Source organism: Ctenopharyngodon idella, chromosome 20, assembly GCF_019924925.1.
Source record: "Ctenopharyngodon idella isolate HZGC_01 chromosome 20, HZGC01, whole genome shotgun sequence".
NCBI classification, from domain to species: domain Eukaryota; kingdom Metazoa; phylum Chordata; class Actinopteri; order Cypriniformes; family Xenocyprididae; genus Ctenopharyngodon; species Ctenopharyngodon idella.
The window spans coordinates 22,738,061-22,753,677 of NC_067239.1; the positions used below are offsets into that span (position 1 = coordinate 22,738,061).

A 15,617-nucleotide genomic window follows, 5' to 3' on the forward strand; every position below is an offset into this window, starting at 1 on the left:
TTCAGTAAACGAGGCTTTGTTACGTCATAAGTGTTTTGAAATTTCAATGGTTCTCGTGACTTTGGCTGTTTAATACACACTCCGAACCACTGATTTGAAACAAAAGATTCGTAAAGCTTCGAAGCTTCATGAAGCAGTGTTTTAAAAATCGCCCATCACTAGATATTGTTGAATAAAGTCATTATTTTGTTGTTGTTTTTTTTGCACACAAAAAGTATTCTCGTCGCTTCATAACATTAAGGTTGAACCACTGTAGTCACATGAACTGTTTTAAATATGTCTTTAGTACCTTTCTGGGTGGTTGAAAGTGTAAATAATCTTACTGTCAATGCAGGCCTCACTGAGCCATCGGATTTTATCAAAAATATCTTAATTTGTGTTCCGAAGATGAAAGAAGGTCTTACGAGTTTAGAACGACATGAGGGTGAGTAATTAATGACAGAATTTTCATTTTTGGCTGAACTAACCTTTTAACCTTTATGTCATTGTGTGTGTGTTTGTGTATTCACTCTAACCTCCATAAAGTTGCATGCTATATCAGTCCCATTCTCATTGAGATTGCATGTAAGAAAATGAAGTGGATTTTTCTCTGACTAAACTGTTACACAACTCATCAGCCACTCCCCTGGAAAATATGTAATGCAATTTCCATTTTAGTCCCCTTGAGTTTAGTCACACACTGTGGATTTTATAAATCATCCTGGAGTGAGACAGAACCTCACAGTTATGTCTGTGGTGATATATATATAATTTCTCTCTCTCTCTTTCTCTTTCTCTTTCTCTCTGTCTTTTACAGCTGAGTTAACTTTCAAAGGCTTCTTGAACTTAGTAACGTCATCTTCAGCTGAAAGAGATATTCTTCTTTAATGCTGTGTTTTACCTACAGACCTGTCTGAGCCTGTCTCTCTCACCGCCCCTACTCTCAGCTCATTGACAGTAACAGCTAGGGGCGAATAGCCCATTTACAACTTAAAGGATGCTCCTCAAGCCTGGGCAGGAAGGCCCAATGTGGTTTGTACCAGTTGGAAACCACACACACCCTCCTCCCCACACATACACAGAGAAACCTGTATTTGAGCATGCACGAACAGATCATTCTTTCAGGGCAAGCCAGTGGTGCTCTGTGTGTGTGTGTACCCTCACCTCTGTGCTGTTTACCACTTAGCAACCCTGTATGTGTGTTTCACTGACTTCTAGTCTGGCCTTGCCACGTCAAATGACCGTCTCTTGCCTGCAGTCCAGAGAGAAAATAGCAGCTTTGCTTTGCGTGTGTGTGTGTGTGCTTGTGTTTGGTTGGACTCCTGACCAGCCTGGTCTTTGGAAATGAAGATTTCTTCACTAAAACACTGGATTGAGATCAGAGCCACAGAAGAGAGCCTGGCTGTTCCCCTCTTTAGGAGCTGAGTTTGTTCCTGTCTGTTCTTTTTCAACTTTCGTGTGGTTTGGATGTCGTGAAGATGAGTGGATTTCTGTATCGTGGCAGGTAAGGTATTCACCTCGAACAGAGTGGGAAACATACTTCAGGAGAGAAAACAGCTTGCTTTCTGTTTTTGAGGAATTTGTTTTTATATTGCTGTGTGTTCCGCCATGTCTTTGGGATTTGTTTGTTGTTAGAGTTTGAATCCAGGCATAACTCGCGGTAATTTGAAAAACGTGGGAGTACAATGTCTGGTTTGCCTCATCTTAAGGCTGAAATCATTACATTGGTACACTTTGCATGAGTAAATTAAGTAAAGAAAGTTTTTCAATGCCATTTATGTTTATGCTACTCCGAACGATTGGGAATACTAAACTATGCCCCTCTGTTTATGCAATACCACTGTTTAAACAGCATTCACGTTTGAGCAGACCATTTGTCAGTGTGGGGGAGTTCGTTTCTCAGCTGACCACCAGCGTGATTATGAGTGACCTAGAGCAGGTGGTCATGACTCAGGGATCTTCTTGGCATGTTTTGTTTGTATGTGATGAAGCTAAATTGTAATTTTTTCCTTCTCTATGGAAAATCTGACTGCAATGGTGGCTGTTCACAGAAACAAAGAGGTACGTTACAAACTTATTAGCATAGGCCCATCCCCCACGATATGCTCACCTTAGTGGGTGGATCGTGTGAAGTTGTTGACACCCTCGGTCAGCTGTGTGTGGAAGACCATCTGTTTATGTTCCTTTTGCTTGCTGAACCCTTCTGTCTATCACTCTCTGTGGGGCAATAATCTGATGTGAGATGGATGTTCTTTGGCTTTTAGGAGAATCTGAAATCTTTTGAGTGGTTTGGTACGGATCATGTAAATTAGGCGCATTCTTTGTCTCTCAGATCAAAGTGAGGGAATTGAACGGCCCCATCTATCACACTACTGTCTAGGCTGTATTATTGTCTGAACCCATTTATTGGATAAGTGTTAAGAGCTCAAGTGTGACAGTCATCATCTAATGGGCCTTTAGGAAGGGACTAGAGGTATATCGTTTGGAAGTGGTATTCAAAAGATCATGAGTGGAAGACCAACTTTATTTATGAACATTCATCACTGGATATGTTTTGTTGTCAAACCAAGGCAGTGATTATTCTGTCTGCATTGAATCTGTTACATCAGGCACCCAACTGTATAGATTTTAGGTTACTATTTTAATTAGAGGAGTGATTCCCAACCAGTGGTACCCCAGGGGGTATTTAAGCAGGTTCCAGGGGGTAAGATTTTGCTTTTGCTTTGTCAAAGCTTTAAAACTGTAAAAGTAATCTGATTTGGTGTTGGTGAAGCAGCACTGTAGCCTGATGGGGATGTAGGATACATCCATTTGTGAAAGAAATTGTTTTTATTCAGCATAAGTGAATTAAGATGATCAGAAAGTTAAAGGCATTTATGATGTTACAAAAGATTTCTGTTTAAAATAAATGCAGTTCTTTTGAATTTTCTGTTCATCAAAGAATCCTAAAGAAATGCCATTGTTTCCACAAAAATAGTGAGCACAACTAGTTTCAACACTGATAAAAATAAGAAATGTTGTTTATTAGAATGTTTTCTGCACATTACAATGTATTCATTACAATGATTTCTGAAGGATCATGTGACACTGAAGACTGGAGTAATGGCTTCTGAAAATTTAGCTTTGCCAACACAGGAATAACTTATATTTTAAAGTATATTAAAATAAAAAAAGTTATAATATTACTGTTTTACTGTATTTTTGATCAAATTTGATCAGCCTTGGTGAGCATTAGAGACTTCTTTCAAAAACATTTAAAAAACTTTACTTTTGAAAAGTAGTGTAGCTGAAAAGGTTGAGAGACATTGACTGATTTTGCAAGATTCTGCATTTACAGCATGTTCCTTTCAGACAAGCATCCATGTGTTAATATGTCAAATTCATTTAACATCTTAGTGAATTAGCCATTAAAAAATTGCAGTGCAGTCAAATGTTTGCTATTATTGAGACATGTGAGCATGAGAGAGCATCGTTTTTACCGTATTACCCTATTAGACTGTCACTTACTTTAAATTGGCTATTTACTGATGCAGCAACAAACAGCTGCCTCATGACAATTGTGGTATGCTACTGAATACGCTGGAATATACCAGGGGTCTTCAAAAGAGGGTCCGCAGGCAGGTTTGACAATTAATGACAAAATCAAAATATGTGGTAGAATAGAATTTTAAAATCCATGCAATGTACAAGTTTATGACTTTGTAATGGCTATATAAATGTACACTAATATTCAAATGTTTTAAATTAGTTTTTTTTGAAAGATATTAATACTTTTATTCACCAGTGACAATAAAGACAATAAAGACATTTATATAATGTACAAAATATTTCTATTTCAAATAAATGCTGTTCATTTGAACTTTATATACATCAAAGAATCCTAAAAAAAAATGCATCACGTCTTCCACAACAATATTAAGCAACATTGATCATAAGAAATGTTTCTTGAGCACCAAATCAGTTGTTTTCTAAAGGATCATGTCACACTGAAGCCTGGAGGCTTGGCTTAAAACCAAGGGGCCCTTAGCCTGAAAAAGGTTGAAGACTCCTAGAATATACAATTACAAAATCGATGTCATTCGAAAATAAGCCAAGCACTCAAGCACTGAGTGCATGTGAAAGACGAGTCTGTCTCAAATGTCCTTGTGTCCATTTGTGCTGATGATCTGCAATCTGAGCAGCATTTTAGAACCTGTGGGCAATAATCAATAAGAATGTTTTAGGGGGTTAAATATTAATGTTTAGAGGAACTGCACTAAATGAGCACTAAGAATTTTGCTGTATATGGGGCAGAATGAGAGGAAAGCTACTAAGTTATGTTGTCCCACAGCTCATGTCAGCATTATGATTATGCAATTATATAACCTCTTATTATAATCATATCACTATAATTATCATAGTGCCCAAATAATACCTGTTTATAAGCAGTACAACTGACTGTGCTGTCCCAACAGATGCTAACATTGCGGTCTATTTTTACATCATAATGTCTGTTTGATAATAGATATTTTTTAAATTTGTTGTTTTGTGTAAGGTGGTATAAAGACTAGACTATTTGTCATCTATTACCAAATGTGAAGTAAATGGCAGGTTACAGGCATTCAGACCAAAATTAGGCATTAAAAATGATCAGGTGTGCTGATCAGGTGTCACTCGTTTAACATGAAAACTCGGTTAGCATGGAAACTCTAAAGGTTTGTGAACTGGATATTTATCTGACATTTGAGAATGTTTAAATATTACTAGAATCTAGTAATATTTAAACATTCTCAAATGTCAGAACCAAAAAAAACATTGTTTCATGTTCAAAAACTTGAACTTACCTAATACTGCATACTGTATGTTAGTATGTATGTAATACTAATACTGTATGTTCTAAAGAAACTGATACAAGACCGTGAATGTTTATCTTTTTATTGTATGTTTCAGACACTATAATGGACATAAAGCAGCCCGGCCCAAGAGCATGATCGATATGGGTGGTAAGTATATAATTTTAGAGTTTCCATTTTAAACAAAGTATAGACAGTTTTTGCAAGTATTTCCAAATGTACAGTTATTTTCAATAATGTCACAACACATGCCACTTCATGACTTGCCTAAGAAGACCTCTTACCCACAGTAAACCCACTGTAATACATGGCCTCCTGTGACTTTTTTTTTTTATAGAATATTGGCCAAACTTTGCCAAATCAACTCATTTAATCTTAGACCTGATTGTGCAAAACACTGTGGCAGTGACATTATGAAAAATGTTGAAACCCTTTGAGTCTTTCTGCTTGGTTGTGTTGCTTCTTTCTGGACATCAATTTGCACAAAGCTCTTTCAAAAAGATGAAGAGGCCGTTTACACGACACGGTTTTCAACTAAAAACAGAAAACTTTTTATGTGCTTTTGGCGTTCATTTACATGACAGTGGCGTTTTGGGGGCCTGAAAATGCAAAAAAGTGCAAGTTTGTTATCGTCTCCATGTAAACTACAAAAATGTGAATTTGTGAAAACGGTGACGTCATGCGTATTAAGTGTTCAGTCTATAGGCGTGTAGTGTTTCTTTACAAAGTGACATCGCCAACTACTGGCCTGGCATGCATAATATATCTGTCTAGTTGTTTCGCGGATCCGTGTGAACAAGGATCATTTTGACAACGTTGTCACCTGTACTCAAAAAAACGCAAAGGAAAAACTTTTCTGTTTTAGTACATCATTGTCTTGTAAACGTACCCTAAATCATCTCTCCCTCATCCTTTCCCTCCTCCTCTCCTCAGATAAAAGCACATACAGTATATTTCTGGACATATTTATGAGTTGCTAATAATAAAAAAATAAAGCTAACTATGGCTTAACTATGTTGAAGTAAAAGTTCCAGAAAACTCCCTCTCAGACTAAACCTCGCTGTGAGAGTGTTTGACATTTCTCTGGCACAAGTTAAAGTGTAGTGCAACAGGCCTGTGCCATGCACTCTTCTCCAATACACCCCCAGGCTCACTTCCAGTACACATCACTGGCACATATTAAATAAAAGTCCTTTAATAAGCTTTAATGAGGCCATGCTATGGTTTTAAAGAACTGCAAGAAGATTGGGCCTTACCAGTGTTTCTGTGATTACGTCCTGTGGGGGTTCTCCTCTTCTCATGCTTGGAAAAAACACATCATTTTAGCCCTGTTCCTGGAATTTTTCTGCTAACTTTTTTTTTTGTAATGGTTCGGCACAGTTCTGCTCTTATATATATTATATTATATTATGTTAAGTTAATTGTTTGAGTCTGGCCTGCAGCATCCTATTTCTCTCTCTTTCCAACAAAATTTTAGTCACTATCTTATTAATAAAGCAAAAACCCTGCAAATATATATTTATTTATTTATTTTAATAGAGATTCTAACTGTTGGTTGTATTCTTACAGATTCCTCCAGTGATGATGCAGAAAAGAGCTCTGTTCTGCAGACACATAGCCTGAGAGAGTTTGAGCAGGTAGGTGCTTGCTTCCTTTTCCCCGAAATTAGCTTTTGTATGCAACTGTAAGCCTGTGAAAGCCATTTGTCAGGCCTCTGAGTGGCTTTCACTGTGCTGAGAACGTTGATCTTTGGCATTTGCCTGCAGATACGGTGATCCAGAGCTAGTTGGAGAGCTTACTTAAAACACAGATGTAAATACTATACTTTGTTTTCCTGAGTAATCAGAACCATCCTCTTGTTGCACAGCTAATCGCTCCTTGTACCAGTTCTGACATGTTAATACGCCATCAAGCTGTCCTAGTTCATTCTGGGAATGCCAGATTGTGAACAACATCACTATTGACATGTTCTTTCAGCTCGTTGTCCTCTCTAATCACATTTACCCATGCTGTTGTCCAGTAAACACAATGGAATCCATCAAGATTCCTAAAAACTACGTGTGTACACGCACAGCCGAGTAAACTTTCATATGGTTTTTGTAGTATTTTTTTAATGTGATTTCCATAAAACACACTCTGGAGCAGAGCAGAATCTGGAATGTCTGCTTGTACGCACACTGCTGTGGTCTATCTGCATGTGAAATGCTTTCTGGGAAAGGAGCCAGCCTATTATGGCTGTGATATAACCTCAGCCTAAGTTGCTACCTTCATTTACGAGAGGCCTCTGTGAAAGGCTGCAGTTTTTTTCTTAGGAAAGGTTCAAGAGTATGTAAAAAAAACATTAAATAAAGACACAAAAGATGACAGACCACTGATAAGAATATAACATATAAGTATTCACTATCAAAAATGCTTTACAAAAATTCAAAGTTGATTTAGCTATTGTATTCTAACCCACTTAATTCAGATCAGTGTTAGTCAGATTTATATGCAGTTTAATTATCATAAATCTGCATATTCACTGCTTTATAGAGGAGAAATCTCATCTCATGCTCTTCAAAACTGTTGTAGTTGAAACTGGTCTACATAGTGTTTTTCATGGCTGGGTAAAAATGTTACATTTTATAATCTATAATGTATTATTTTCATATAACATATATACAATATATTTAAAAATGTAACATTTTAATATTTTATGTAAATTTTAAAATATAATTAGTTTTTTTTTCAGATTAATCACAATCTTCATTTATCCTTTGTGTCTTCGATTCTTAAAATCAGTTAAAAATTAGTTATGCATGATATCGGCCACCATATCAGTATCGGCTGATATATGTTCATTTTTAATGTTATCGTTATCAGCCCGATAAGAAAATTTGGCCGATTAAAGCCGATATATAATGGATTATTCACTGCTTTATAGATACATTGTTCTTTATATTAGTAACCATTCATTAGGATGAATAGGGGGTGGGGTTAAATAAGTTCGTCTTCTTCCCACTCCTTTTCGAGCTATAATAATATACAAACTGTGAACATGTCTGAAATATATTCATAGATACTGTTATTCCGATTGTTTCTTTTGTTTGTTTTTTCTATCCAGTGTGGGTATAATGTATAATATTGTACAATATATTTATTTTTCTGTGTACAGTACTTTTATTTTTTATGGCTCGAAATAAAGTAATCAAATCAAATCAATTATTTCCTTCAGCTGAGACACTTCAGATGTGTACTGTCTGCCATTATGGTTTTGAATTGCTTGAAATATGATTTGAAATCACTTCAGAAAAGAAAATACAGTTAAGTAATGTACAGCACAAGTCTGTCATATAGACTACATAATATTATATTGAGAACATTATAATTGTGTGCTTGGGACATGGCTTTTAATGGTGAGACTTTTGTTTTTGTTATCAAGCTCTCAAAAATTACATAACTTTGATTTAGATTTATCGGTTATCGGCTTTCAAATATTGAAAATTTTTTTCCAAAAATTTTTATAACGGTGCATCCCTATCTCTGATGCTATGCCTTTTGTCAGTGGCTGCATGATAATATGAACTGTAGTTGGATTTATAAAGAAATGGCTAGTTTTAGTGAATTAAAAACATATGGCACAAGCAGTGTAGTCTGATTCTTGTGATGAATGATTTAAACTGATGAACCATTTGAATCAATCTGAAATACTGTACAATTTACAATATTAACAGAGAAAGATGTAAGCAAAATGAACATTCATGCAGAAATATACTTAAATGAATCAAAATCGAATCTAATAGAATCAGGGTTATCTGTATCGAGACCTAATCCTATTGTTTTTGCTTTTCGATGGTGCATTTTTGCTAATGTTGTCATATGTGCATTTGAATCATCTTTTTTGTGTTGTACTTTTGTGTTCGTGTATATGTGAGAGATTTAAATGAGTAGCAGTGATCTTTTCTCTATGGATGAAACATTGGTGCTATTGAACACAGTCGGCCTCTAGCCTATATTCCTGTCAGTTGGAAGAGCTGATCGTTTCCAAACTCTCTTGAAATATGAATCTGCCAAAATATCATTTGTAACTGTCAAACAACTCGGTGGGGTGTGATTGGAAGGTTGAAGAGTTAAAAGTAAGGAAAAAATCAAAACACACTTCTTCAAATAGCCCTTTTTGCTGTATTGAAGAAATTGAAAGCATATGGTTGCACATTGCTCGTACCGACCACAAAAGGCAATTTAAATTAATATAAAAAGATGGTTTGTGCGCTATTAGAACCTCAGGACAAATTACAATTGCTAATCTGTTATTTTGCCCTTATTTTGAAGACTTGGCAGCAATGTGGAGTTTTTTGACAAACTCTGTCAAGACCTGATCATTGTGGCCTGGCCCTCTGTGTACCTTTCAGCCAGGAGTCGCCAAAATTCAGAAAGCCTCAGAAAACGAGAGCCGGTTCTGTCTATCTGGAGATTCTGAGCTCTGTGCAGCACTCCCTTCATTTAGTGTTTCATTTGGATAGAAAATAGGTCAAAATTTTCTGCATGAAGTGCAACACATGCCTTGAAGCATTCATGATTTTTTGCTCCTCGTGTCTGATTCATGTCACAAAGGCAAAATAACTGAGGGTTTAATCGCTGATTCTTACTGAAACAAGCCCAGCAGAAGGAATACACAAAATGATGGAGAAAAATATTTTAAACTGAATCGTGTAGCGTACATTCAAGTGCATTTTTGGCTTTTTAGGGAATCGATCAGTATTATTCCCCTCCATGCTGGATATCATAGACTCCTGGTTCATATCTGCTTAGTCAGAATGGGTATAACCGCTAACATGTGGCCTTTCTCTCCCAATCTGTACATATGAAAGGTTTTTTTTTCGTCTCCCTCTCATCTCAGTCAAATTCATCTGGATTTATGGGTTATTATTCTCTGACATGAGAGTGATACTTGATACAGTCCATCTAAATTGCTTTCATTTCCAATATGAAGGCTATATAGAACCTCCTGGGAGGAGGAAGCGGGAGGAAACGTTTAAGATTAAGATTGAGGGAGTTTTTTTTTTTGTTCAATTTTGGGCTGTTGAAAACACATGTAGTGCCATAAGTGTCTTGCGCTGCCCTCTGCTGGTTTGTTTCACAATAATAGAATATTCAAACCACCCCCTGACCCCATTTCCTTTTCCTTCCCCCCCACACTCTCACTGATCAGCACCATCAAGCATACAGGGAGAGAACTGAGGCCAGACAGCTTAATACGAGCCAGATCTTTGTAGTAAATCAGTGGTCCGCATCAGAGGGACAGAGCCATCATGCTGAGTAAATTATGGAGACAGTCATGGTTGATGATGATAATGTAGTGTTGGATCTAATCTGTACCATGTCTGTCTACAGACTGGATGCACCACGTTACTTTACTGAGGGTTTTCTACTGGATTATTCGCTACATCCTCACAGATCACCCCTATGTGTTGTGTATTCGATTACATTGTGAAGTATAGGAAAAGACTGCAGTAGCCACTAGGAAGAAATTGGGGATCGTTCAGTAGCGGTGTCTAAATATACCAGTAGTTCAATACCAAGCTAATAATAATCTAAGATATGTAATGCTGCCGCATTTTCTGCTCAAACAGCCATTCAGATTTTTGTATTCACTATGGTGTTTATATTTATTATTAAAGGGTTAGTTCACTCAAAAATGAAAATTCTGTCATTTATTACTCACCCTTATGCCATTCCACACCCATAAGACCTTCGTTAATCTTCGGAACACAAATTAAGATATTTTTGTTGAAATCCGATGGCTCAGTGAGGCCTCCATAGCCAGCAATGACATTTCCTCTCTCAAGATCCATAAAGGTACTAAAAACATATTTAAATCAGTTCATGTGAGTACAGTGGTTTAATATTAATATTATAAAGCGACGAGAATATTTTTGGTGCGCCAAAAAAAACAAAATAACGACTTATATAGTGATGGCTGTTTTAAAAATACTGCTTCAGGAAGCTTTGGAGCGTTATGAATCAGCGTAGGAAATATTTCAGGTACTACATAATATAATTTACTTATTTATTTTCCTATTTAACATTTAATTACTGAAATTATTATGCTAATAATATAATTTGTAATGAAAAGTTTGTATTAAATTAGAAAAATACATAAATCTAGTGAAAATACTTCTTTTTTTTTTTGGGGATCCCACTGTATGTTTGAAGCAGCCTTGTTCTGGCTTCAGATTTCAAACCGTCTGCTATTTCAAGCTCTATGCACAATGTTTACAGATTGAGTTTTGTGAGTGTATTTTTCAGAGGAAGTGTGTGTCACAGTATCTGTGTGCTTTTATAGGTATATGAGTGTGTGCGAGTCATTTTGAATTCGCAAGCCATCCCTGTCTCCATTTCAGTATTTTTATTATTCCTTGAGGCCATATGGGACCAATTACAAACAAAATATGCAGGGAGGGGCAAAAGCCATATTTTTATGAATTGCTTCAGCACTTAGTGGCAGACCTAATGCCGCAATTATTGTACAATAAAGCAAAGACATTAACTGAGGTCAAAGAACCAGCAAACCATACTATACTCTGTAAATCTTGACAGTCGCCGGCCAAATTGCATGGCAGAGCTGGATTAAAAAATGAAGAAACATTCAAATTTACAGATTTAATGAGACCTCAGATGATAAATGAGTTGCGGTCGGATTCCTGAATGACAGAAAGATCGGCCGAGTCTTTTTTTCCCTATTCAAAAAGGCTTTTAAATCATGAAGCAAACTGTTCTTAATTAAATGTAACCTGTCTTTTGTGTATGCCAGCACTACTCATATATCAATGTAGTGAGTCACTGTGTAAATAGGAGCGAGTGCTTTAAGCCAGGGCTGTGACACACAACTCTGTGCTCTGACCCACTGACTCTCTCTTCTGCAATAGTAAAAGAGCTTTGAAGCAAAGAAAAGCATTTATGCGTTTGTTTTTAATTTAACTTCTGTCTTGCTATATGTATACAGTATACAGCAATCACAAGGAAAACTCTCACGTGATCTTATTCCTAAATTACACCGATTCAGCTATGTCTATTAAATCAAGTATGATCACAGCGAACATTCAGATCTTTGTTGGCGTTGCCTCTGATCCAGAGAGAGCAGTTGTCAGGTACAGGTATGAAACAGTCTTTTCAACAAGAGTATTATTATTTCTTGTTACAGTAATTCAAATTATCACAGAAGTACTGGGATAAAAGCTTATAGTTCAGATGTAAACACTGCCTTTTGAAAGTAACTTGATGCTTCAAATAAAGATTGTATCAATTGCGTCGTTACACCAGTAGGTGGCGTCAAGTGACTGTTAATAAAATTGATTTGTCATTGAATCATTAAAAGAGATTCGTTCAAAAACACTGATTCATCCAGCAATGAAATGAAGTGTAGTCTTTATGAGTGAGTCATTGAATCATTCATTCAAACTGATATTTTAATTTTTAAATAGACTGTAGCAATTAACATATTGTCAGAACCTAAATGTTATTTTGTTTAGTTGTCTATTCAGAATTGTGGGAGAGTTGTGATCCCTATTTTAAACAAAAACGTCTTGATTCTCAATTTATCCAGAATTGTGCAGCTCTAGTGGACAGTCTTTTTATGAATGATTGATATGAATGATAGTTTTAATGATTGCTTTGTTCACTTCTATAGAAAATGTGTAATGCATTATTTTTATTGAGCCAATTATTTTATAATAGATCTTAGAAATGTAAAAATATTTTTATTTAATTAATGTTGATATATATAGAGCCCCACATCCAGCTTCACATTTAGAGGTCTCATTGTTGATTTGGATGGAGCAGAATTGGACTCTTTTTTATTTTAATGTTTAATCCGTTTCTTCTCCAGATGTTTTGCTGTTGGGTTCTTCAAACAGCTCTGTTTTGTTCCAGTGTTTGGTGGTTTTCCCCTTCATTCCATCTTCTGTTTCCTTGGCCCACTCAGGTTTTGCAGTTTATGCAGTTACATTTTCTGACATCTTGCCAGTACTCAAATGTTCTTTAGTTTCTCTGTCTGCGCCGTGCTTGCGCTCTGGCGTGGTAGTTTGGAATGGTAATAATACTAATTTCATCGGGGGCACTCTTTCCTGGGGGAAACTTAAAGGCCGTGAGATCATATTTTGAGATCTCAGTCCAGTTTTGACATCAAACGCACAGGCCTGCATGTTCTCAGGCGAGGCCGTAATCCGATTTTGAAAATATATCTAACGTCTTCTTTAATGAGCTAACTCGAGTGCCTCATACCCCCTGTGAAAATATTCTAACTGCCTATGAAATACAAGAATTGAACCATCAAACCCTTGTTAAAGCACTCAGAGCTCAGGGGATGATACTGTGCGGTGGAAGTACAGTGCCGTTATGTGTTCTGGCTGGTTCTGTAGAAACGGTGGGCCACTATAGGCCTGGGAGGATGGAATAGCGGTGTTTGTAAATACCACTCCAATTATCGGTAATGCGCCACTAATAGGAACCAGCTGAACGTTTATTTAATTTGTCAGGAAGGTAAAATTAAGAAGAGCAAGACTCAGAGTCATGGAGCCCCATTGAGTCTGTATGGTTCTCCTGTGCCAGTGTGTTTTTGTTATTCTTGTTGATTTTTTTAAGGCCATAATCAAACTTTAGCTGGTCAGGAAATGCCGGGGGTCGACTTACTCTAATTGGATTTCAGAATATTTTTCCATATCTCCTAAATAAAGCATACAACTGAGACAGAATAAATCAGATTATTATTTCTGAATGAAAAAGAAAAAAAAAATGGTTTAAACTACTTAAATCCCAGTCCAATTAGATATGTACACTGTCTAATATCATGTTTTATTTTTTAGAACTTATTTCCTGAAGCTTAAATAATCACAAGGATCTTAGTTAACGTTACATCCATTTAAATTTGCAAAGCACATTTTTTGGGATATGGGTTACCGACCATGAAAGTTTAGATACGTAAAAATAAGGGCTGGGACAATATATCGATGCATCACAAATAGAGAAATGATTCTGGATCGATTGTGATATTTTCCGAATGTATCGTGATTCTCTCTCTAATCGATTCTGAGGTTAGTTATAGGTTTGTGATAGAAAGTGTGTTTTAGAAACAGCCGTACTCTGCTTCCTTCCAATTCCTTACACACACCACTTGAACCTTCTATAAAATAATCATTCATAAATTTCGAAAAGGTTGAAGTGAATTACAAGGGTGTTTGCAGTGTGCCTAATAAAAGCATTCTGATGTGCAAATACATTCTCAGACTCAGTCGAACGCACAAGCACTTTTCTTCATGAGCATTCGAGCGTTCGGTTAAAAACTAGCATTTGGAAAATATCAGTATCGATCGACGAATCACGATGCATCGATTTTATTGTCCCAGCCCTATTAAAAACCTCTTATAAACACGGAGAACCAGTGTGAGAGATTCTCTCCGTACTATCACAGGAAGTATACATTATTACGTCGCACAACCAAGGTTGAAAAAAGCCTCAAACTTTTGTGGCAAAAGCCAGAAGCACTTGGCTGAATGTGTTAACCACTGATTCTTATAAAAGATTGAAAAAGGGAAGCCACGAAAGATTCAGATGGTCTGTTGTTCATTTGAGTACGCAGTGTTTGACAGTAGTGCTCTCAAATGTCACTCTGTAATTATATATAATGATAAATGGCAAGTATAATTGAAATGTCAGGCACCATCATTCTGTGTATATTTTGTATTTTTCAGTATTTCTCTTATATTTGTGTACACGTGTACAATGAGCATGTTGAGCACCCCTGAGGTCTTTCCACCGCAGCCTGTTCTTTATATAAATCCTTTGTGGTCAAGAAATAGTAGGTACATTAACTTAAAGTGCCCTAAAGAAAGGTCTGTGATTGTATATTGCCATTCACCCATATATAAATGGACAGCAGCAAACTGGTACAAACACATACCCATGTTTTTTGTCAGTCTTAAGTGAATGCTTACTCTAGGCTATTTGTAATTAGCGGGATGTGTAGAAGTTAAATGAAATTGTAAGCACTGTGTAGCTGCTTTCAGTTAAACATTGATTCTAATCTTTTCTAATTTAATCTAATTGGATTTGAATAAATTAGTTTGAAGAATAGAATAAATTAAAATAAAAAAGATGAAAAAAGTAAACTGTATTCATTTTAATGTTTTTGAAAAGGAATTGTAGGAATTGTACTTCGTCACAGTGTTTAAAAGTTAGCTGTTAAAAGCTCAAAACTGACCGCTATAAAGGATTTTTTTTCCCAACTGCAGAAATCTGTGTTGTCTATATTTCAAAGGCCTGTAATTTCTCTTTTCAGTCAGTGAATCCACACGGACAGATGCTGGAAGACTGCAGTGACCTGTGGAGGTCTGGTTGTTGGCTTGGTTGGACTTTTTTCCTGTGCTCTGGTTTTAAAGAATGACTGCTCTCTTTGTTTCTGAGCTCTGTTTAATTCGAAGCAACTTTCCCAATCATGTTAAGCAGAAATAGACAGAAGACAAAAGAGAGTTCGAGGGGAAATTCTGTTGAACGTCACACGTGGACAATAGCATCCAATGCAAAAGTCCATGACAATTGGCAGTGGGTTTCGGAGCTGGTTGAACTTGATCCCATAATTTAGTCTCACCATAAACACGCTGAATTAAAGGCAGATTTAGTCTTTGAAGTGCGACTGAAAAACCAGTGTTTTATTTTGCTTCTTCCAAACAAAATTCAGCCTGTAACATGAAATGCTCGCGCAGAGGAGGTCTCGTTCGCCGTGTTTACGGTTTGCTCTGGGAAAATGCCTTGGTGGACAGCTTGTGACAC

The 15,617-nt window shown here is 36.5% G+C and overlaps 1 protein-coding gene across 1 annotated transcript in view; it reads left to right on the plus strand.

Annotated features, from left to right (window-relative positions):
- Nucleotides 1–1,097: 1,097 nt before the first annotated feature.
- Nucleotides 1,098–15,617, plus strand: part of pde4dip (phosphodiesterase 4D interacting protein) — a 68,361-nt gene continuing 53,841 nt past the window's right edge. Inside the window, exons 1-3 of the mRNA XM_051874181.1 lie at nt 1,098–1,483; nt 4,909–4,961; nt 6,381–6,448. Of these exons, the coding sequence (XP_051730141.1) occupies nt 1,458–1,483; nt 4,909–4,961; nt 6,381–6,448 (147 nt within the window). The 5' untranslated portion in view covers nt 1,098–1,457. The remainder of the gene's footprint in view (nt 1,484–4,908; nt 4,962–6,380; nt 6,449–15,617) is intronic.